Source organism: Drosophila gunungcola, chromosome 3R, assembly GCF_025200985.1.
Source record: "Drosophila gunungcola strain Sukarami chromosome 3R, Dgunungcola_SK_2, whole genome shotgun sequence".
Taxonomy (NCBI): Eukaryota; Metazoa; Arthropoda; class Insecta; order Diptera; family Drosophilidae; genus Drosophila; species Drosophila gunungcola.
The window spans coordinates 11,877,945-11,899,753 of NC_069139.1; the positions used below are offsets into that span (position 1 = coordinate 11,877,945).

At 40.5% G+C, this 21,809-nt stretch overlaps 7 protein-coding genes across 25 annotated transcripts in view; 4 read left to right on the forward strand and 3 right to left on the reverse strand.

Annotated features, from left to right (window-relative positions):
* Window positions 1–237: 237 nt before the first annotated feature.
* On the reverse strand, window positions 238–3,093 carry LOC128266234 (retinoblastoma family protein). The gene is given in 2 exon segments (XM_053002596.1): window positions 238–1,325; window positions 1,327–3,093. Coding segments are annotated over 2 exon segments (2,361 nt in total). The 5' UTR covers window positions 2,968–3,093; the 3' UTR covers window positions 238–605.
* Window positions 3,094–3,311: 218 nt separating this feature from the next.
* Window positions 3,312–3,856, forward strand: LOC128266243 (uncharacterized). Its single transcript, XM_053002630.1, has 2 exons — window positions 3,312–3,505; window positions 3,560–3,856. Exons 1-2 carry the CDS (start codon window positions 3,395–3,397, stop codon window positions 3,767–3,769), a joined length of 321 nt encoding a protein of 106 aa, XP_052858590.1. The 5' UTR covers window positions 3,312–3,394; the 3' UTR covers window positions 3,770–3,856.
* On the reverse strand, window positions 3,756–4,694 carry LOC128266240 (zinc finger CCHC domain-containing protein 10). The gene is made up of 2 exons (XM_053002621.1): window positions 4,509–4,694; window positions 3,756–4,441 (listed from the first exon to the last, which is right to left on the reverse strand). Exons 1-2 carry the CDS (start codon window positions 4,553–4,555, stop codon window positions 3,949–3,951), a joined length of 540 nt encoding a protein of 179 aa, XP_052858581.1. The 5' UTR covers window positions 4,556–4,694; the 3' UTR covers window positions 3,756–3,948.
* Window positions 4,695–4,757: 63 nt separating this feature from the next.
* Window positions 4,758–6,447, forward strand: LOC128266237 (uncharacterized). The gene is made up of 2 exons (XM_053002617.1): window positions 4,758–5,002; window positions 5,054–6,447. Exon 2 carries the CDS (start codon window positions 5,073–5,075, stop codon window positions 6,057–6,059), a length of 987 nt encoding a protein of 328 aa, XP_052858577.1. The 5' UTR covers window positions 4,758–5,002; window positions 5,054–5,072; the 3' UTR covers window positions 6,060–6,447.
* A 16-nt stretch (window positions 6,448–6,463) lies between these two features.
* The window catches only part of LOC128266236 (synapse-associated protein of 47 kDa), a 28,443-nt gene continuing 13,097 nt past the window's right edge, over window positions 6,464–21,809 (reverse strand). For 5 of the 19 annotated variants that reach the window (XM_053002602.1, XM_053002598.1, XM_053002601.1 and 2 more), the window contains 8 exons: window positions 16,685–16,933; window positions 14,296–14,393; window positions 13,884–13,984; window positions 13,547–13,821; window positions 13,365–13,483; window positions 12,228–12,530; window positions 9,009–9,249; window positions 6,464–8,846 (listed from right to left, as the gene is read on the reverse strand). In XM_053002602.1, coding sequence (XP_052858562.1) covers window positions 8,804–8,846; window positions 9,009–9,249; window positions 12,228–12,530; window positions 13,365–13,483; window positions 13,547–13,821; window positions 13,884–13,984; window positions 14,296–14,393; window positions 16,685–16,933 — 1,429 coding nt within the window. In that variant the 3' untranslated portion in view covers window positions 6,464–8,803. Of the gene's footprint in view, window positions 9,250–9,271; window positions 9,591–10,804; window positions 10,927–11,334; window positions 11,649–12,227; window positions 12,531–13,364; window positions 13,484–13,546; window positions 13,822–13,883; window positions 13,985–14,295; window positions 14,394–16,684; window positions 16,934–21,809 lie in introns of those variants that run through there. The other 14 variants (XM_053002605.1, XM_053002609.1, XM_053002608.1 and 11 more) reach the window with 11 other exon arrangements.
* LOC128266244 (RING finger protein 151) lies at window positions 18,044–18,890 on the forward strand. Its single transcript, XM_053002631.1, has 2 exons — window positions 18,044–18,622; window positions 18,697–18,890. Exons 1-2 carry the CDS (start codon window positions 18,464–18,466, stop codon window positions 18,736–18,738), a joined length of 201 nt encoding a protein of 66 aa, XP_052858591.1. The 5' UTR covers window positions 18,044–18,463; the 3' UTR covers window positions 18,739–18,890.
* On the forward strand, window positions 18,897–20,169 carry LOC128251666 (uncharacterized). The gene is given in 3 exon segments (XM_052978750.1): window positions 18,897–18,909; window positions 18,942–19,093; window positions 19,095–20,169. Coding segments are annotated over 3 exon segments (252 nt in total). The 3' UTR covers window positions 19,182–20,169.

A 21,809-nucleotide genomic window follows, 5' to 3' on the forward strand; every position in this document is an offset into this window, starting at 1 on the left:
TACTTAATATTTTACAGGCATTAAATTTTCCGAGTTAAGCTTTCATATAGCACTCGGACCGAATTGGTTAAGCCCAAAGACGTATATCGAGACTTAAACGTTTAAAAAATGTGGGAAGTTTAAATTAAATCTTACAAAATATATTTCTTACGTTTTCCTATTATAAATTGTAGAAACTATCGAAATGTGAAACATATTTTTGTTTTTTTCGAGATATATATTTGTTTTTTTTTTCGAATAATACATTTTTGTTATGTCGGCAAAGGTAAATGAGCTTCGACCCGCCGAAGTTTGTTTCCATTCTTGTTTAAAAAACCACAGGTATACAAAGTAGGTCAGCTTTATAACCATATAACAATTTTGCTCTGTTAATTGAAAAACGTGTAGATATTTCAACAAACATGCGGCTGTGTAGTTAAATATTCTTTATATTCGCATTTAAAAAAAAAACAAACTTTAAGGTTAAGGCTCAATATTATTATAATATTACTTTTGAACATTAATTTTATTAAGGTTGAGTTTAATGGAGCAGTCGGTTCATTTACAATGAGTTGAGTAGCTGCGTAAAATGTAGCCAATTGATAATGTATTTTTCGATCCCTTTTTTACTCAATGCAGGTGCGACGCCGCAAGATGTTGGGACGCTTGACATCGCTCAGATCTCCGCTAGAGCAAGCTCTCTTCAGGCCGGGTTTGTTCGAGGTGGGTAGTGGAGATGCGGCTGGAGATTGCGGCGGGAGACTGGAGCATGATCCGCTTTGGCAAATCTTGGGCGGCGGTGGCGAGGATATGCTTATGTTCGCCAGCATGTGCCGTTCGTTGGCCGATGTCTCCTGCAGAATGCCCAGCTTCGTTTTCGGCTGTTGCGGCGATTTGCGGGATTGTTCGCAGTCCAGGTGCCGACCATAATGGCCCATGCTCCTCACGTACACACTGTTGTAGAACCGGATGACATCCGCTGTTTGGCCATTGCCCAGGTCGACCTCGCGGTAAACGCTCCTCTGGGCATTCGGCTGCCGGCGATAGTGCTGGATAATCATGCTAAAGGATAGGCCCAGGCTCTCGAGCCGAACGTGCAAATGGATGGCACACAGCAGCAGCTGATCCATGTGGCGGTTACGCAGCAGCCGGCCGCCATCCATGGTGAAGGAGTGCTCGACCAAGTGCCAGATTCGCGGAAAGGAGTCAACCAGGCAAAGGCTCTGGCAGAAAAGCAGCAGTCGCCGGTTGGCCAAGCCGTAGAACTTGCGCAGGCAGATGCCCGCCCCCGGGGAAGTGTTTTCCTTGCCATCCGCCTCCGACTGGACTTCCTGATAGCTGGGCAGGCTTTTCCCCCAAGTTCCACCACAGCTGTGAGCTCTTGCGGAGGATCAGCGATTCGAGGCACTTGTCCTCCACCACATGAAGATGCTTGACCAGCTCCCTGCCCAGAAATCCCTGGTCATGGCGCACCACCAGTTCCAGTATTTTTTGAAAGTCATAAGCATCCAGCGAGTAGCAGTCTAGGACGAAGGGGAACCTAAGGCCATCCACATGCTCGTCGTGGACGTGGAGAGCCAGTTCCAGACAACAGGCTAATAGGGTCGTGGTTAACGTGCGCTGTCTCAATAACTGACTTATCTTTAGCTGGGGTTTCAGCGCCAGCTCCGGGGCCACAATCTTTAGTAGAAATTTGGAGTAAAGACCTCTGGCCAGGCGGAAACGTGCTCCGGCCGCCTCAGCATTCAGGTAGTCCTTGGCGGCAGCTGCAAAGGTTTGATCCATTTTTTTGACAGTCTGCTCTACATATTGTACCACATTTTCTCCGTTTTCGCCCTTGCGCAACGCTTTCCTTATAACAGTAGAAAGGCATTGTGGCAGGTCCTGAGCCAGTAGTTTTTTGTACAAGGGTGAGGAGAAACTGGATTGGGATGCGGGCAACGAGTTATTGTGAGACACCTTTTTGAGCTCTTTCGTTTCATTGAAGCATAGCAGCACCCGCTCGTCCATCTCGCTGATGTCGGCTATATGGCCGGAGTATTTCCGATTTAAGGTGCCCAAATTAATGTCTAGCATTCCCTCCTTGATGATTTCCCGCATGTGGGTGTCGTCGCCCACCAGGCTTTGCTCCATGAACAGCAGCATGAGGGCTTTGTGGAAGAAGGCGTTCCTTATCTGCTGCACCCCCTTCAGGGGAAGTTCAGGAATCAGTGCTCCCAGTGCCTTCAGGGCGCTATATTTGTTAAGAACAGAAGCGTTAAAGTCCTTGTTTACCCATTTCTTGGGCACTCCGGCAAAGTCACGGCTTATTACTTCGGATAGCGGCATCTCCAGAGCGTTCACAAACAGCAGGTCCATGCTGCAGACGAGCACTTGGCAGCCGTTGATCAGATTCGTGGTGGCAAAGCCGGGCAGCTCGTTGCGGATGACCAGGAAAAGCAGCCAGCCAAATTCGTAGAGCGAGTGGTAAAGAGCCAGGGAGTCCGGATCCGCATCCTCTGCGGGTCGCACAAACAGGCACTTAAAGATGTTCTTGTAGTGCCGCAGCAGGGTCAAGGTGATGCCCAGCCGACGACGCAGATCCTCCACCTCCAGTTGGAATGTGTTCTCGTTCTGGGCCAGCCAGTTCCAGTGCTCCATGCGGCGCAGGAAATGAGACACGTTCACCTTGAAGACGCGCAGCAGTCGGGTTAGTGACAGGTTCCAGCAGTTGTTCTTGGCCAGGGGCTCGTTCTCTTCGTTTGTGGCGTTCTGGGATTCCCGCCGGATGTCCCGAATCTTCACCCGCTGCAGTTCGCTGTAGACGGCGCAGCATAGCCACTCCTGGACCTCACCCTCGCTGGTGGATAGTCCGCCGGCAGCATCGACACGTCGGTAGGTGGCCAGGGCGCTCTGTTGAATCCGCGGATCCAGCTCCAACTGCTCGCAGCTGGCGGAGAAGCGCCTCACCAGCGCCTCCCCCTCTCCCTCCGCTTCACAGATGTTCATTGGGGAAGAATTGCTTATATTTACTTCTCTGCTTTCTTTTGTTTGTTTATATTTCAGCGGAGTTTATGCGAATCCCTGTTTCGACTGTACAAATGCAAATTTCTGAAAGGCGCGAATGATTTCGATTGCTGTATACTTTTCCGGCATTGCTATCGAATTCCAGCCCTGCGCAGGGATGCATTCGCTATAGGTAATCGATAGCACATCGTAGCTGCAATGGTTTATTGTTGCCTGTGGACTATTAGTTATTTTTTGTTGAAAAGGGTTACTCTTCAACTAAAACAATTTAAAGGTTATTAATTTAATATAATTATTGCATTAGGGTGTTACAATTTTATTTTTAATTAAAAAAGGTTTTTAAAACGTAATAGATTAAAAAAAAAAGCTCACTCATCGGTCATCAGTGGGTTAAAAGTTTGTTTATAAAATGCTGCAAACAAATCGTGTTCTTCAAAAAGAGCAAACTGAACTGTTTGCCATCCAAAAAAAGTTGGAGCAAGTGCTTCCCGTCATCCAGGAGGCTCTAAACTCATTAAAGGTATTAACGTTTACCATGTTTTTGAGAACTTTAATGTAATTAAATGTTTCACAGGTGGATGAACTGCATCTTAAGACGCAGGTGGTGGGTCTGCAGAACACTCAAATAGAATGCATTCCCGCAAGAGATCCGCTGGACTTAGATTTGGCAGAACAACCTCAGATCCCACCTATAATGGAATCCCAGCACATCAATAGCCAGAAAATTGATCTGAACATGTTCAGCCAGCTGAGACAGTTTGACGAGGAAATCGACTCGGACTAAAACGTTTATTATAGACAGCAACTTGGCTAGAACTTCACCAAACTACGTACATTTAGGGGACTTAAATAATAAACACAATACAGTATATTCGGTTAAAAGATCCATGTCTTGGGGAGTGGGTGCTGGGGAGAACTAAACTACTAAAGCTATGCGCTACGGTACCAAAACTGGTCACTAAATTATTCCAGGTCTTCGGAGGATTCCGCTGAACTTGCGACTCGCTTTTTCTTCTTCTCGGGCGCTCCTTGCTTTTGATCATCGCTGCTGTCGCTGTCGGAGGAGGAATCACTGCCACTGGAAGCCAAGGAGCTGCCATCGTCGTCGTCCGAGTCTGAGCTAGAGCTGCTTGAATCCGATCCGGAGGACGAGTCCGATTCACTGCTGCTATCCGAGCTGTCCGACGAGCTAGAGGAAGAGGACGAGGAGCTCTTGCTGGGCTTTCGTTTGCGCCGGACCTTCTTTCCGCCAGCGGACGCTTCTTCCAGGTTCCCCTCCACCGGTTTCTTGGTCGCCTCCGCCTCCTTTTGGGCCAAATGCTTGCTCAACTGCTTGGTGCGCGAACTGCGATGGACGAACTTGCGCTTCTCCTTGCACTCGTAGCTCCAGTGGCCAATCTGCAGGCACTTTTGGCAGCGGATGCCATTGGGAAAGTCGGCTGCCTGTTTCGCGGACCTGTGATGCGAAATAAAAGCAAGGTTAGCACCAGAAGCCGGCTGGGATCGTCCATAATTGGCCTCACCTCTTCTTCTGAGCCAGTTTGCGGGCTGCTAGTCCCACCAAGGTCATCCTGAAGCACTCACGCAGTCGGTGTTGGGAGGAAATCTTGAGGTAGGGTGGAAAACCAACGTGGTCGAGTGGAAAAGCTGGGAAAAATGAGTATCAAAAATGTTTTTTATAATTTTTTTCGTCACATTAGCGATGGGCAACTGAGAAATGATTGCTCGACCAATCGATTGGGGAGGCAACTTTAATCGTTATCGTTAATCGACACCCAGCAGCTGCTTGCTTAATTTTTGTCTACCTGGTTATTGTTTAAATGAGTAAATTTTGACTTAATTAAGCCTATACCGCCGTGCAATTATGAACGGTGCTAAAGCTATAAAAAAAAACCAGCTGACTGTTATTTTAACCCTGAATCGACTGGCACACATTGCCTAGCCAAACAATAACAAAGAACGGTGCGCTGACTAAGCGGCGAAAGTGGTTGCAGCAAAGTCCAATTACTATCACTCGGTAAGGGTCGCTGCAGGCTAATTGCTGGTCAGTAATCAAAGGTTTCTACAGCCCTTTCCCATTGGACACCATGGACACCAGTGCCGTAGTGCCCCAGGCGGACGGGCGCCCCATGCCGCCCGAGGAGCTGGCCATGCAGCAGCTCACCAAACAATTGTTCAAATCCCGGCTCTTCCGTGGACACTACCTGGAGCGCTGCTTTGTGGAGCAGGTGGGAGGCTACAGAGACGTGGTGGTGCTGCAGCGCAGCGAGCGCGAGCTGGAGAAGCTGCTGCACTCTAGCGCCGGCCAGCTGCAGAGGTTCTACCAGCGCTTCGTGCCCAACATGTGGGTGGGCATCACAAGCGGAAGTTGTGGCAGCTACAAACACACGCCGGATCCGGGTCAACTGGAGACCTGCATCTGGACGGAGATTAGCGACCTGGCTTTTGGGGAGTACTGGTTCAGCATCAAGACACTGCGCTTCAGGGACCAGGAGGTCCAGCTGAAACTAAAAATGGTGCGGCCCGTTGAGCCCGAACCACTAATGACACCGCGGAGATCTGTTGTGCTCAATAGGAGAAACCCCTCCAATGCGATCACAGCGGGGGAAGAGTCCTCCAAGGAAGACGAGGTGGCGGAGAAAATTCAGCTTGGTCTCAACGACTTTTTGGCTGTGCTGCAACAGTGGGGCGATGGAGTCAAACAGACCGTGTACGATTTCATGGCCAACGATGTCAACAAGAGGAACATACTGGGCACCATTCGGTTTCTGGGGCTGCTCATCTTATCTGCCCTGGGTGGAGCAGCGCTGGCCCTACGATTCCTTGGCGTTTTCGCTGTTCGCTTCCTGTTCGAGCTGAGCCGCTTCACCCACACCGCCACTCCCATTGTGTTCAAGCTGATCGAGTTTCTGAACAAGATTGTTGGGGCTTTCTTCATACTCTTGGCCATGATATGGAAAGACATTGTACATCGTGGCCGGCCGGTACCGATGCAGCAGCTGGAGGCGAGCAGCCGCTTTAAGAGCATAGAATATGAACGTTCCGAGCCGCATCGTCGAAGTCCGCGCTGGTGACCCGCAGTTAGAGGCAATTGTGTCTAGCAAAATGTGTGTAACTTAGTCCAGGGTGAAAGGGCAACGATAAATTATTAAAATTGTGTTACTAGCCGTAAGCCAATCGAAGCCAATTTCTATCCCCGCTTCGAGTTTGAAGGTATTTGCGCCGCAAATACATGGGGCAACTATGAGATTTCCAGATTTTAGCCAAATGCAATATTGTAAATTATTTGATTGGCCTGCCACTGGCACGCAATCGCATGCTTATTAACTCCCACTGTTAATTCAATGTGCATTGTCCAAAAATTTGTTATTTGTCTAATCCGTTTAGTGTTAGGTCCTGTAATTTATGTGTCGAAAATTATTTTGAATAAATTGAATGCAATATGCGAAAATCGAAATAAAAGAGCTGGGGTTGTATCTTTAGTTTTAATAGTTATACACTTTCCCTTTATTACTTTAGTTGATTTTAATCTCGTTAAATTGTTCTCATATATATTTATTATGTATATACTCGTATGTGTTCATGCTAATGTCTTCGGTCTGTCATCAAACTTTACACAAAATGTTTTATTTATTTTCCGTTTGCTGTGCTCAGTTTTCAGGGTGCTCTCGTCAGAGAAACTCCGCGTTCTGCGCTTGGTTTTACATTGGAGTGGAAAATGTTCTATGGCATTTCAAGGAGTGTCTCTGCTTTCTGCTGACTATTTTTGCATTCGGAGGGTGCTACGGGGCATCCTCACGTGTCTAAATATTATCAATCATTAAACAACTAAATTATATCTTTGGTTTTCCGTTTCGGGGGTGATATACTTTAATTAGTACATATACATATATTTTATTTCATTTTGCAATGTTATATTAATGGAATGCTGCCCAACAAACTTTGCTCATAAACATTAATTTAATTGTTTTTCGTTATGTTCGGTTTAATAATAAACTGTTTGCAGACAATAAAAAATGTGTAAGAGGTTCAATGCAGGGACTTGATATATCTTTTGGGAATCGGTGAGGATCGGGTCTGGGAGTTGGGTTATTCTGCCTTGTAAAATACATATGTTGTCAACATCTTTACATTATTTATCATTTATCATTAATTATTAATATTTATTGTTATTATTAGTTCGGTTTATGCACTAATTTGCCTGTCATTGTGTCGCCAACATGTTTAAAAACGCACAAAGTAAATATAAATTTTAAAATTTCTTTAGTTTATCATATTCCATGCCGTTTCGTGTAAATACATTTCATTTGTTTAAAAGTAAATGTACAATATACAGTTTAATGTCATAACTTTTACTTTTCCGTTTCATCCGCTTGATTTTAATATATTTCGTCTCTGCTAACAAATAATTACACATTCATAGCATTATCATATAACGTTTGTCTGCAGAAAATAATTCGATTTTTGGTTTTAATAACAATTAGTTAGACATTTAGAGCAAAAACATTGATAATATAGAATTTGTTTTGTTTTAAGTTTATGCATAAAAATTTGTCTAGTGAAATATATAAATATATATGTGTATATATTTGTTTCAAAGGTTTTGAACTGCTTATTGTTTATAATTGCATTTACTTTTCATTTGTTATTTGTAATTTGTTAATTGCGTTTTTAGTTTCTTGATCTTTCAAGTCCAATTCAGAATGTTATTGTTTTGGCATTTTGTTTTTAGTAACGTTCAAGGAAGTTTTGTGTCTCGTTAGTGGAACAGCAAGGTGAGAGTTGTATAGAAAAAATCCTAAAGAAGTTTGATTCGAACTAAAAATGTTCGGAAAAGAAAACTTGTTGGCGCGCCTTAAATTGAGCTAAACAATTGTATTTTATTTATATGCATTGTTATTTATTTTTCAACGTGTTTAAGCATTAATCAATGATAATTTATTCAATGTTTAATATTTTTGTTCGACTATAAACTATTTGAGGGAGAAATAATACTCTTGAATGTTATTTGCTTGCTCTCAACTAATGAATTACTAGGTTTTATTTCGCTTGTTTTTCAACTGCAAGTTTTCTTAAGAAAAGAGCATTATTGAGGATTTTTCAACTCAAATTTTCAACTTTTATTTTGGGTCTCTCGTATCTTTACATATTTTATATCTATACTTTTATTATAATAATTTTTACACATTAAATTCAAATGCATTAATTTATCTGTATATATATATATATGTTTATATATATTTATATATAATTTATTTATAAATATAAATAACAAAATTTTCCCTTTGAAGCTTGTTTTGTTTACTCAATTGTTAGTCACTATATTGAAATATGATCTGCATCTATAGCATTAGCTAGTTTCTCGTTTAGCCTGCATTCATAGTTGTGTGTCTATATAAGTACTTATTGATAGGTTACTGACTGCCACATTTCGGATTTCGTGTGCTGAACAATTGGCAAGTAATACCGACGACTCCCTCTACCGCTGCCACTCGGTGTTGTGTCAACCAAATAAAAGAGAATATAGTAGATATATTTGAATACCAGATTGGCTTGGGCTTGGGCTTGGGCTGGGCTGGGCTTGGTTGATTTCTTTAAAACGTTAAGATTGAATAAAATCGTTTTCTTTTGCTTTTAGTGTCTTATATCATGTCTGAAGGTAACTGAATAAAACGCTTTGCTCTGGGGCCAATAATTGAGTGGGTGTGAAGGGGTAGTATCTTAACCAACTTTTCCAATAGGCCACCCCAAGGCAAGCCCCCAGGGATATGTCTGGGGACCACTGGCACTAGAAGAGCGCTGGGGGGACTGCCTCGTCTCATGGATAGCCCAACATCGTGCGCTTTAGGCACTTCAAAGTTCTGTGGTTTCAAATATGTTTGTATTTTTATAGGTTTAACAATATTAGGGTAATCAATCAAGGACGAAACAAGGGTGGAAAGGAATGAAAAGAAAGATAAAGTAAAGATTGTTATAAACTTAGAGCCAACTTAGAAGAAACTACGATATAAGCTCTTAATTACTTTAAATCATCGGTATCCTCAATTAAATCTGCGTACTCCTCCCAATCGTTGTTAGTCGAGCGTGTGCGCAAGTTTGATATTGTCGGTTCGTCCTCCTCCGCATCCGCCCCTGCCTCGTCCTGGGCATCCTTTTTGCCTTTTCTGCGTCCTACTCCGCCGCCGCCGCCGCCGCCAGTGCCGCCTTCGTCGACCACCTCGTAGTCCTTGAGTTCAGCTAACAGATCCTTTTCCCATTGTTCCTCTGGCAAAAGACGGAGCAACAAGCAGAATATCGATTAGAATTTGCGTGGCTTAGCAGCTCGGTAACAGATATCTGCTTATGTAAGGATATAATAGGTTTTAGCATACATGGTTTACACATATCGTATTTTGGTATATAGGTATATAGGTTTAGTATCAAAGGTGTCTAGGCAAGCAATTGAATTGTGGTTAGGTGACCATCCCAAGCAAGTACATGGTTGTTCTCAGTTCAATCATCGCTTACGTTTACCTTCGGCTAGTCTCTGGGGATATAGCTAAGACATAGATTTTCACACACTGTTATACGTTTGGGTATGCGCACCGTGACTGAATAATAGCCGTCTACAAATAGTTGGAAATTTATGTTTATTTTTTCACTTAGTCAATTGAGAAAGTCAGACCAATTGTATGGTTTATATTAAGGGGTTGGCTGAACACCATATTCGATCTAGCTCTAATTGACGGATAGCGTGCACCCAAAAGTTCCCCAGTCCATGACTTGCTTGTAGTCCCGAAACACCAATTTGTGTGTGATATTTTCTTGTTTCACACTCCGCAGTTAACCAAAATGTTTACAACAAAAATCATATTTGTGTGTATTTACAGCATTTACGCATAAAAAGCAAGCAAACTGAATATTTTATTAGTATTTATTTACACACTTGTTAATCAGCGAAGCTTTTCAAATATAGGATATAAGCTGGCAAACAAAATGTGATATAATCAATTAACTTAAAATGCCATGTAAAGATAGAGAGAAACAGGGGAAAGAAACTGAGTCATCTGCGGCTTCTTCGGGTTTTAATTCAATTTTTGCCAGAACATTTCTATCGTATTCAACTTATTTTCATAGATTTTGTGTGGTGAGTTGGTCAAAAAAACACGTACTTTTTTATTGGTTTAGAAAGTGAAACCCGATTCAGTTTATATTGGTGCAGTATAAAAAGCGTATCGGTTTTGAAAGAAGCATCAAGTAGTTATTGTTAAAGGTTTCTTTCTTCTTGCCCTCAACAGGTCTTTCACGCACATTGATGAAAACGATAATGGAAATGCTCAACTAAAAATAAAGCATTGTTTGGCTAAAACTACGAATCAATTTACACACACATACTAAAACATACACAACGATTATATAGACACAGACAGGAGCGTTGAGGGAAATGATGGAAATTGCAACTACTTTGAATTGTAGTATAATATTTACATACAATATTGCTGAACAGAAACGTTATGCAATTGAAAACCAACATGGAAACGATAATTATCACAACTAAAATGTGTTGCAATTTGTATATATTTCACTTTTTTTTTTTTTTTTTGTTCTTATTCAACCAACAATATCTAACTTACCACACAAAATTTGGTTTCGGTTTTTGTCTTTTTAGCAACATTTTTTGGGTTTTCTTTCATCGGTTTATATAAATAATGCGTTTTCTGGGTTCAACTCAAATGTTCATTGTTGTCAAGTGAATATTTGTATAAGTATTTATATAATTTTGTTTGTTGTAGTACTTTTTTTGTTTCGCTTAACAATTTCTTTTCTTTCTTGTGGGCAATTTTGTAGTATTTTTTTTTTGTATAGTTTTGTTTTGTTTATTTTGTTAGTTGTATTTTTTTGCTTTTTGAATTTTAGATTTAGCATTTTGTTTTGTCTTTTGGTTTTAATCCATTCAATCTTCTGCAAGATGATTCGTAAATAAATCAAGAAATACATGAAGAAAAATAAATGTTTTGTTAAAAATGTTTTTCCATACAAATTCATCATCAAATATTTTTGGTAAGATACTTTTGGAAAATTTTGTGTATTGCTAGGAGAGGAGGTTCATTTTTGTGTCGCGGCCAGTTAAGAATATATTTTTTGGTTTAAACAATGTGGAGAAATGTGTAAAAGTAAAAGGCGAAATGAGAATTGGATCGTAGGAAACGGAGGAGATAACGAAAATTACATCTAGCTATTTTTTGTAAATGAACTTTAATTGCAAATTGAATAAAAAGGAGCACGAAATTGCAAAGAGAGAGCGAAAGTTGTATCAGTAGGATATATGTAGTATATAAGATTGTTTTGATCAGTTTGGTCATACTCAACTTGTTCGAAATTTGGTTTGTGGCTTTAACTCTTTCTCAAACTGTTGCTTGATACTTGAAATCAAATTTTATACCATATGATACAAATGTATGTATATATTTTATTTTTTTTTTATTTGCTAAATGGCAAACGAAACTTTTGAGTCGAGTTCGATTTAATCCAGTATATATATTTATAAGTGTTTATATAATTTATAATACTCTTGTTATCTTTTAGTTGCTTTACTTCTATGTTTATTATGTGATTTCGTTTATTTTTATTGGTTTAATATTACTTTCAATTGATAGATTCGCTTTAGTAATTAAATGCCAGAGCTTGAGTTGGTCGTCATATAATAAGTAAAAACGATTTTCATACAAAATGTAATTTACACAAAAGAAAGAAACAGAGCAGAGGAGAAAAAAGAGAATTGTTCGGTTTTTACACTTGATTTGTACACACATTTTTGTTTGTTTTTAGATTGTTTGTTCTGTTTATTTTGTGTTTGTACAACAAAAATATATATTTTAATGTGTGGCTTTGTTTGCAAAATAGAATATGATGTATGCTGGGAAAACAAAATACGCGACTCAGACAAGAGACATTTTTGTGCTCAAATGGCAATGAGTGTGTCTGCTAACTCCCTAAAGTCTAGATGAAAACAGAGCTGAAGCTCGCCGGCTAAGCAATATAACTAGCTAGCAGCTACACATAATATTTTCGGATGTCTTAAGAGTGGCATGTGTATGAATGAATGTGTTGTGTTTACCAGAACACCAATGAAATTCAGTTTGATCGATTTCATGGGACCAATGTATGTACAAATAATGTTAGTCTCAAATTAAAGTAACTTAAACTGCAATAACAATAAGAAAGAAACTGAGAAGGGAACGTAAAATAACACAAAATCTTACCATCAGTCGTGGCTAGTGCCAGTTGGGTCATGCTATCAATGCCCAATTTGCGCATGCCGTCTTGGATTTCAGCCAAGTCCGATTCGCTGGAGGCCTGAAAGTCGTCCGAAACGAATTCCGATTCGGAGATCTTCTGGCCCAGCTCTTTGCCAGCACGAGCCTTCGACTTGACTGCCCCATGGGGCTCCTGGACCTCCGGCTCTATCACGGCCTTTGGCTGCTCGGCTATGGCTTTCAGACTGGAATCGCTCTTGGCTGGTTCGACAGTCTTGGATGTGCTCTCTTTATTGGCCACTTCGTTGGCTGATTGTTTAACACAGTTGAGATTTTGACGGTCATGTTCGTTTTCACAGTGTAATTTCGTGTTGGAATATATTATAATAAATTAAAGAAAAGAAAAAAAAAACATAAATATAAATAATTAAAAAACCAATAAGAGGAAAGTAAGCAAAGTTAATCGATTTGAGGTGAGGCGCTGGGCGGCTGGCGGCGTTCGTGGAGCGATTTTCAATTGATCTTCGAGACGCGATTGAGATGAGCGGAGTGGGGGTGTGAGGTAAAACCGAAAACCGGGACTCGAGTCCTCGACGACACAAGCCAGTGCAGGTGGTGGAGGGACGGATACAAATCAAAGGGCTTAATTCAACTTAAGACTTGAGCATACTCATAGGCGGTGTAGTACAGACGCTAGCCATGTTAGTTAGTTCGAGACTCGAGATTTTAATACTTTCAAAAAGGTAGATACAGAGAAAGAGAGAGAGAGAGAGAGAGAGCGAGAAAACGGAAAACTTTGGATAGCTAGCGTGTGTGAAAAGGACTAAGAAGAAATCATAAGTTAAACAGGCGCGTGTGGCTAAGGTGAACCAAAAATGAAAGACTTAGACTTAGAGAAAGATAGACAGAGTTCTTGGGCAGATAGATACAGATACTGATATAGATACAGATACAGATAAAGGTATAGACAGATAGATAGATAGATAGGTAGATAGATAGATAGGTAGATAGATAGAGAGCGCGCGAGTAACGAGTGTGAGTGTTTGGTGAGCGAGACAGTCTGTTCAACCTGCATTTCATTGCATTATCTATTTTCCAGAGTTTTCGACGACGAGGGGCGAGGAGGAGCTGCAGCCGACTTACCATCTTCGCCGCTGGAGGCCTGGCCCACGCCATCGGCGCCCAGGGTGCCCAGCTCGGCGGCCTGGATGATCAGTGAGACGCGGTAGAAGTAATTCCGCCAAAAGTTCTCCTCAGTGATGCTGTGAATAGTGTAGTTTCTTTGGTAACGCCTCTGTTGCTGGCCATAACCCTGCTGTACTCACATCTTGGGCACCAGCTCGAATCGCATCGTCTCGAGCGCCTTGTCCTCGGCCATAATGGCTATGGCCGTGGGATAGGCGGTGTCGTAGCTAAACTCAAAGTCCACGCCGGCGGGCGGGGCGCGCACGAAGTTGCGGCGGTCCTGCGACAGGCCCAGGATCTCCTCCTTGATCTTGGCCTCGTTGGCATGCCCGATCCAGGGTGCTGCCCCATTGCCCACGCCGCCCTGGCCCTTGATGAAGGCCTCCTGCTCCTTGTTGAACGAGTCGAGAATGGTCTGGGAAAACAGTCAAATGCAATTTAAATACTTTTTCTTTTTCATTCCCAAAAGGCACTCACATTATCCTTGACTGTTTCCTTGATTTTGGTGCCAGCCTTGCTGATGGCCGATGACAAGAAGGATCCAAAGTGTTTGGCTTGTTGTGTTACTTTTGTGGTAACTGTCGGACAGATTTAAATCAGAATGCGGTAAGTTTCAGGCCGTTCACTGCAATCAGCCCAAGAAAAGGGGCTGCTACCAACTAAACTAAACTAAACTAAACTAGACTACAAAGCAAATGTTTTACTAGGGGAGCGGGTTATCTGGGTGGTTGGTTCAAACTACTTGTAACTCGGGGTTAGTAACCTGTCACCGCTTTCTATCTTAATCTTTTTGAATTGGCAATTCGAGTTGACATTGATTCGACATTTAGCACAATGTGTTTGAAGTTGTCTCTTGTAATTTGGTTACCAATCAAAGTGTGACACGTACTTTTGACTTCATCGCCCTTACCCTGTCCGATTTGACCCTCGTCGCCGGTGGGCGTGCCACCGCCCGATGCAGGATGCGAGTCGGCGCCCTCCGTGGCGCTGCAATTGCGCAATTTCGGCAGGGGAGAAACGAGAGGGATGGAAAAAGGATATATAAATATTTGTTATTTAAACAATTTTCGTGTAATCTTAAAGATAGTGTGTGAAGCTCCAAGATGAATTCATGCAGCAGGCAGCAAAGCCAAATAAACTTAAGTAGAAAGTAAAAGTACATTCTGAGAATTTTCAAAAAAAAAAAAAACTAAAACATAGTTTATACAAAAAACTAGATACATCATCATGCAACAACACTTATTAAGCGTGCTGCATTTTATATAGGTAAGATTATCTATTGGGTTCTGTCTCTCTCATCCAACTATAGGGATATCATTTTTGTTTTCATTCCTTTTTTAAACATTTACTTTGGTTTTTTATCTAAGAAAAGTCCACTTATTAGTTATTACTTTAAGGGTTCCCGAAATATTATTATCTTTTGTGGCATTAAAGGATATAATATAATTTATTTGTACTTATCCACAAGCTTAATATTGGTTTGCTTTTTAACGCATATGTATATTTACACGTATTCATGTTTTTGTATACAGCTATTTATTTATATTGTATTTTTCAGTTTGATTCGTGAATGCAAAATGGAATGACGGAATCTCATATGAATGTCAGAATGAACGATGCCAAAAACAGAGACTACAAAGGGACAACTTAACGTGAGAAAAATCAGGGTGATTAAAAAATGGGGAGCACACGAAGAAGTCATGCAATGACTAGTTACCATCTTCATGAATGCAACTTTCAATTCATTTTTCATTTTAAAGATTTTTCTCCAGAGAAACACAGACACATAGCGAAAGAAGGCAATTTTTAGCTGCTACTCAAAAAAAATAGAGGCCAGGAGAAATATAAATAATGCACCGAAATAATACACAGAAGGTAGAGCTACACAGCAAAACAACGAGATGGGCTTGCATTGGAGACAAGGAAATGAAAGGACAATGATAATGGTACTGATAATGATCGGAATAATGACAATGATACACTTCTACCAACAACAATTAGGGTTGAGCTTTGTTTCTCTTATCTACTGTACGTAGCCATAGGACTTGGTTCCAGATAGGTTTGTGGGTTTTGATTCGGTTTCCTTGACCTGGTTCGATGGGCCGCTCAATAATGATGGAATCTGATACTTTGGGCATTTATCAAAGTCGAAAAATTAAGATAAAATACTTCTTTTTTTTTGGCTTCGACGCCTTGAAAAATATATTTAAATGAAATGGTTTGAAAGAACAAAAAGATGGGACTGCCAAATGTGTGTTTAATGTTTTGTGTTGAAGAAGAAATACTAGTGGCACGACATAGCCAAATTAAAATCGGTTTTGAACATGAGCTGAATGAAATGAGTTATGGTAATTTCAGTTTTTGAAATACAAATTTTTTTTTTCAAAAATTGTGTCCATTTTAAAAGTTGGAGAAATCACAAACTTATCATTTTATAAATACATTATAGATTCTTAGTAGTAAGAAAAGCTTGAAAGTTAATCAAACATTTTTTTTTAATTTTCCAAACTTTTGTAAAGGGACAAAATTTTGTATTTCCAATTTCAGGTTTTTTTCTTAAATTATTTTGTTTTATTTAGTTTTATATACAAAAACGTGGAAACGATTTGTAAATGTTGTTTTGTTTTACAGATGGGGGAAGATAGATAGGGTTGGAGATAAAGAGATTTATAGAGAGACAGAGATCGTATTTCAATTTGTACAAAAAGTTATTAAATATGTGAAAAAGTGAAACTTGAACCAGCACAAGATAAATCGTGTACAATAAATCAATAGGTAATTATAAATTTATTGGTTAGGTGAAAATTCGCAACAATATCTCAACTAAATGTGTGAAAGAGAGCGAGTTCTCTTTGATGTGGAGTATATAGGCAAATCGTAAATAGTAAATAGTTATTTTATAGTTCGAGAGAAAAATGTGTGTATATTGATAAGTATATAAGTAAATTGTGTGAAAAAGGCTTCAACCGTTGGTTAAGCAAACTAATTGTAAACAAAACCAAAAAAAACTTAAGCCTCAGCTCATATTCTTTCGGTTCTTCTGGAGGAAAGAAAACTTTTCGGCAACGACTTCAAACAAAAGGTACCCGCAAAAGTTGAACAAAAGGCTATAAACTTGGGATGGCTTAAACCGAGATTAACCGAAGACGAAACCAAGGAACTAAAGTACAAACGCGCTTCTCATCTTCATTTCATAACATTTTTGGCATTGGTTTGTTTTCAGCGTTTCAGCGGCTGCTTCGTATATAATTCCGTCATTGTTAAGCTGGCACCCATACCTAATATACCTCGACTTGTCGTCATCCTCGCCACCACTCACGGCTCCACCGGCGGCGGCCCCGCCCTCTCCGGCTGCAGCTCCCTCGGCGCCCTCGGCTCCCTCGGCGCCTCCGGCTTTGCGCAGTCCCGGAATCGATGGTATCGACGGCATGGCTGGCATAGCTGGCATCGATGGCATCGACGGCATGGCTGGCATCGACGGTATCGAGGCGTTTCCCAGCCAACCCTTGGCACTGCCCAACCATCCGCTGAAAAGAGGCAGGCAGAAAAAAAGGAGCATTAGTCGGGGTTCTGGGTTCGGGTGTGTTAGTCCTTAGTCCTCGGCGATTGAGTGAGACTGACTGACAAAATGACAATCAATCTTTGCCCTAATTTGACAATATTCAATGCTTGCATGTGGGTGGCGCTGGATAAGGGCCTGATAAAAATCTATAATGTACTGTGTCAAACAATAAGCAGGCGTCTCCACTTGTCAGCCGCTTGTGCTTATATAAGTTCGCGTACAGGGTGAAAGCTAATTGATATGATCTATATAATATTTAGGTAAGGCAACATTTTTTGATCAATACAATCGTCATGAAGAAAAAATATATACTATATATATAACTAATCATATAATTGTTTCCTAAAGTCTGATAGTTTTCGGAGATTTAAGAGCTCACTTGTGTAATCGTGTTTTGTTATATTAGTTACTGTCTTAGGGAAGCACCCTGTTTGAAGGCACGTTGCTATTGCGTTGATAGTCCTGCGCGATTCATTGAACCATTTTCACACAATCATAAATAAAATCCCGCTGACAAGCCCATAGGAAACGTGACAGCCCGACTATGTGTGTGTGTGTGCGTGTGTGTGTGTGTGTGTGGGGAAGACAATGTGACCAGAATGCCGCTCGAGATCGCTTTGACAAACATTTCACCCCAGGCTGTGACACTGTGTCAGTCACTAAAACAACACAGGAATAACCTGAAAACTCAGAAACTGAAGCTGAAAAAAAAAAAAAACAAGAAAGAAAGCAAACTTCGGCAAGCCGAAGTTCATATACCCTTGCAGCTATTGCAAGAATTAAACATTTTTGAAAACATTAAAATTATGATTTACTTTCGTATATGTTTAAAAACATTGAAGCTATGATGATTTGCAGCTCAATTATTTGATAGTTATTTTATATATTTTTATTATTTCTAAGGGAGCTATATGATATAGACGTCCGATTTTGATAAAATTTAAACCATAATTCTGAAATATTTAACCATTGCTATATGTCGAAGAACTAAACAAAAAATTAAAAAACAGAAAAGTTATAATTTTTTTCATTTATTTTTCCGATTGTTCCTATGAGAGCTATATGATATAGTCGTCCGACTTTGATGAAATTTAATCCGTAAATCGGAAATATTTAACCATTACTAAATGTCGAAGAACTAAACAAAAAAATAAAAAACAGAAAAGTTATAATTTTTTTTCATTTATTTTTCCGATTGTTCCTATGGGAGCTATATGCTATAGTCGTCCGATCCGGCTCGTTCCGACTTATATACTACCTGCAATAGAAAGACAACTTTTGGGAAAGTTTCATGCAGATAGCTTTAAAACTGAGAGACTAGTTTGCATATAAACGGACGGACAGACGGACAGACGGACATGGCTAGATCGACTCTACTAGTGATGCTGATCAAGAATATATATACTTTATAGGGTCGGAAACGTCTCCTTCACTGCGTTGCAAACTTCTGACTGAAATTATAATACCCTCTGCAAGGGTATAAAAACAAACAAACATGATGCATGAATTTTGCGCCGTTTGCCTTGGCAAACTTCGTCGGCAGGTTAACACCCCGTGCAAACACACATTTTGCAAGAATTGTCTCTGCAAGGTCTACGATCGGAGCCCCACCAAAGCGTGTCCCCTCTGCCGGGCGCCCTTAGAGTACTACATCGTAAGTTCATTTATTTTGGCCCTATAATCGGAATCTTTCTAACAAAAGGACCGCTTTATCTGACTACTTCACAGATCCAGAGGAACAACACTCTAAAACTAGTTTTCTTTTCATAAAAATGTAATTGTTTTAGTACCATATCTTCTGTTCTGTTGACTGTTTTAAATTGTTAACAAGTTGTGTTAAAAAACCTGTTAGTTTTTTTGTTTGATTTATGCGTGCACTCTATAAAGTAATTCAAACGAGTGTTTAATGAATCCCCGCTCAAGGTAAGATGAACAATAATGGTAATTAATTTTTAAAAGCAATATTCTTTAAGCAGCTGAAAATAACTTATTGGCAACCCCTGTTTTAAGTATAAGGAATTCAAAAAACCCTGGAACTGCGATAAAATGGCTTGACTTAAGCCTTCAGGGTCTTATTCAGCCAAGTACAACAATCGATTGGGGACCCTTCCTCCTTCTATTTCACTTTTTTTTGCTTCGCCGCTTAGATATTCTATGCACATATTGCAATATTGAATGCTCGGCCTGCGGCGGTACAAGGAGAAGGGAATTGACGCGGAATGAGAGGAAGGACACGCCTCTTCTGTGCCTAGGATGTGGGGATGTAAAGGATTGTGGTGCACATACAGCACGCGCACATTCCACACAGAAAAGCGAGCTGAACTATAAGGGAAAATAGAATAAAACTCACAATGACAAGCAAGGGATTTCAATCGTTATGCGACTCGGGTAATGCGGCTTCACTTATATATATATCCTCTGATCCATATGCATTATGGTTCATTATGACAGGGCAAGGCCAGCAAACGACTGGACAGGCATTGCGCATACGCCGCGTTGAACACTCGTTCCAACGATGCGGAATAAGAGCAGCTGGAACAAAAAATCACTGCCGCAAATCGAATAAAACTGCAGAAAACCCCATTACACTATTTAAGACTGCACTTAATTGTGGCAGCAAATTAAATTTTGCAGAAATGGGTCAAAAGATTAAATAAGCATATGTCGAACCATAGCCAGCATACGCCCTGTGGTCCAGCCCAATTAGGGAACCAACTCGATAAACACACCGGAAAAGTTATTGCATATCTATATACTATCGACTATCGCCTTATTATTAGCAATCGGCCAGCCTCCAAGTGAACCATTCCTCTATTTTCCTTTCTTTTTCCCTGGGTTTTCCCTTTGTGATTTATGTCTTCGTCATTGGCGAACAGGAAGCAGTGGGGTTGAGGCTGGCTTTTACGCAGTTTTGCTGACCTGACAGCGGCGGCAACAGTTTCCGCTCTTATTTATGGCTCCAAGGTTTCCCATTTGGGCATTGCATAACTTAGTCCAAGAAAACCCGTTAAGTGGTTGGACTTTCACTTGAGGGATGGTTTCTTTAAGTGGCTCACTCACAGTTTCTGCAGAATTACCAAAACCTCTCTCAAGTAGAAATCATAAATTTCGATCTTCATCCATTATTTGGTACGCATTCATATCGGCATTCTGCTGTTTTTTAACCATTCTTTTCAGCCAACTTTTTTTTGCCTTGCCACCAGATTTCTCCCGTGAAAAGTTTTAATTACAAAAGTTTGGTGCAAACGCTGCGGCAAACACATAGAACAAGAAATACGACATGCCGCAATGCCAGAAATCAGCAGAAGCAGAACCAAAGGAGTGAATTGAATTTTCTACAGCGGAATCTGACCTCAATTCTCCAGACATCTTCATCATAAATCCGAGGGGTAAACAAGGCCAGTAAAAACTAATTAATTGGCCTTACTGGCGCTGGCGATCCATTGCAGAGGTTTCCAGAAGATAAACACTGCACAGGATTATGAGGCTTTGCTTGTGGTGAACCAAACTCATGATTTTTCAATGCAATTTGAAAACATCAAAATGTGTTCAATTCCAGCGCTGTATTGTAAGGAAAAAGTTAAGAACATTTATATAAAACATTCCCCCTTTTCAAACATATTTGCCCATAAATTCCTGCATATTTTCCCATATGAATTTTGTAGAATAGTCCACACAATTTTCCCTTTTCAAAATTGCGTATTGCAACATTGTCATGTTATACCCTTCGAAAAAGTGAATGACAAAACAACGACCAACGCACACGGCACTTATGTAAATTGCAGGGTGCCTGGGAAAAGTGAAAAGTGGGGTGTTGGGCTGGGAAAAACAACCAGCGAAGGGAAAGCAATGACAACTGCAATCGCAACTGCAATGGGAGAAGTGCAAGTGTGGCAAAAAGAGCTGGGGATTTTGGTGTTTTGTGTGCTTGCCTCCAAGCTTGACACTTCGCCACACTCTGAAATTCCCTTGATCCCCAATGCTCTGGTGTGAAAATTACATTGTCAGCTTAGGATGGCGTCAACTGTTGCAGTTGCTCCATTTGTTCGTTCACTCTTTTCTGGCGAATTGGCCATTTTAATTGCTGAAGCCATTAATTGGAGTACTATGAAGTATGTACAATATTCTACCTCTACTTGCTCTACTAATTGGATTGAGATTTTGTTGGCATCGAGCCCAGATTTATCCAGTTTTAAAGGGTCTAAATAGGATCCAGAAAAGCAAAGCTGAAGGTCCAATAACTAAAGACCATGGCAACACCATTTGTTGTCATTCTAAGCCCTCCATCTCCTCTTCCTTTCGTTTTGTTGCCTCACAATGGGCCTGTATTTAAAGATAATGCTTGTAGGAAATTTATTACATTTGCCCCACAGCGAAAGCGAAAAGAAAGTAAAGCTAAATGCGTGTATAAAGCAAAAATAAATAATACCCGGCTAAAGGCACCTGCTGAGCTTCCTTTTCCCATCCCTCCTTCCAGTTGTTGCCAAAGAATCTCCGCCATCATCATTTTCATCAGTAAAACCCAAACAGGCTGGCTTGTTTTTTTGGGTAGCTACGACAGTAGCAAAGTTAACTTTTAGTCTTATATTAACATGGCAAGTATAAACTTAGAACATTTTGAGTCATTTAATTTGATGTTTCGGAACTAATATGCTGATTTTACTTTACTTCACTGTTTTAACAAGATTTTAGTAAGTTATTTTGCAGAATTGTCATTTAGAATAAGAAAGATTCCTTGTCAATATTTGTCACTAAACTTAAAAAAAAGCATTGCATATTTGTTGGGGCTACTTTTATGTTGCAGGTAATGTGTTATTCGTCCGATCAAGTTAAAAATTAAG

Bases quoted from the DNA above. Each gene is read 5' to 3' on its own strand.
- LOC128266243 (XM_053002630.1), top strand. From the start codon at position 3,395: ATGCTGCAAACAAATCGTGTTCTTCAAAAAGAGCAAACTGAACTGTTT. The intron at 3,506-3,559 runs GTATTAACGTTT...AATGTTTCACAG, and splicing joins AGGCTCTAAACTCATTAAAG to GTGGATGAACTGCATCTTAA.
- LOC128266240 (XM_053002621.1), bottom strand. From the start codon at position 4,555: ATGACCTTGGTGGGACTAGCAGCCCGCAAACTGGCTCAGAAGAAGAG. The intron at 4,442-4,508 runs GTGAGGCCAATT...TTCGCATCACAG, and splicing joins AAACTGGCTCAGAAGAAGAG to GTCCGCGAAACAGGCAGCCG.
- LOC128266237 (XM_053002617.1), top strand. From the start codon at position 5,073: ATGGACACCAGTGCCGTAGTGCCCCAGGCGGACGGGCGCCCCATGCCG.
- LOC128266244 (XM_053002631.1), top strand. From the start codon at position 18,464: ATGATGCATGAATTTTGCGCCGTTTGCCTTGGCAAACTTCGTCGGCAG. The intron at 18,623-18,696 runs GTAAGTTCATTT...ACTACTTCACAG, and splicing joins CGCCCTTAGAGTACTACATC to ATCCAGAGGAACAACACTCT.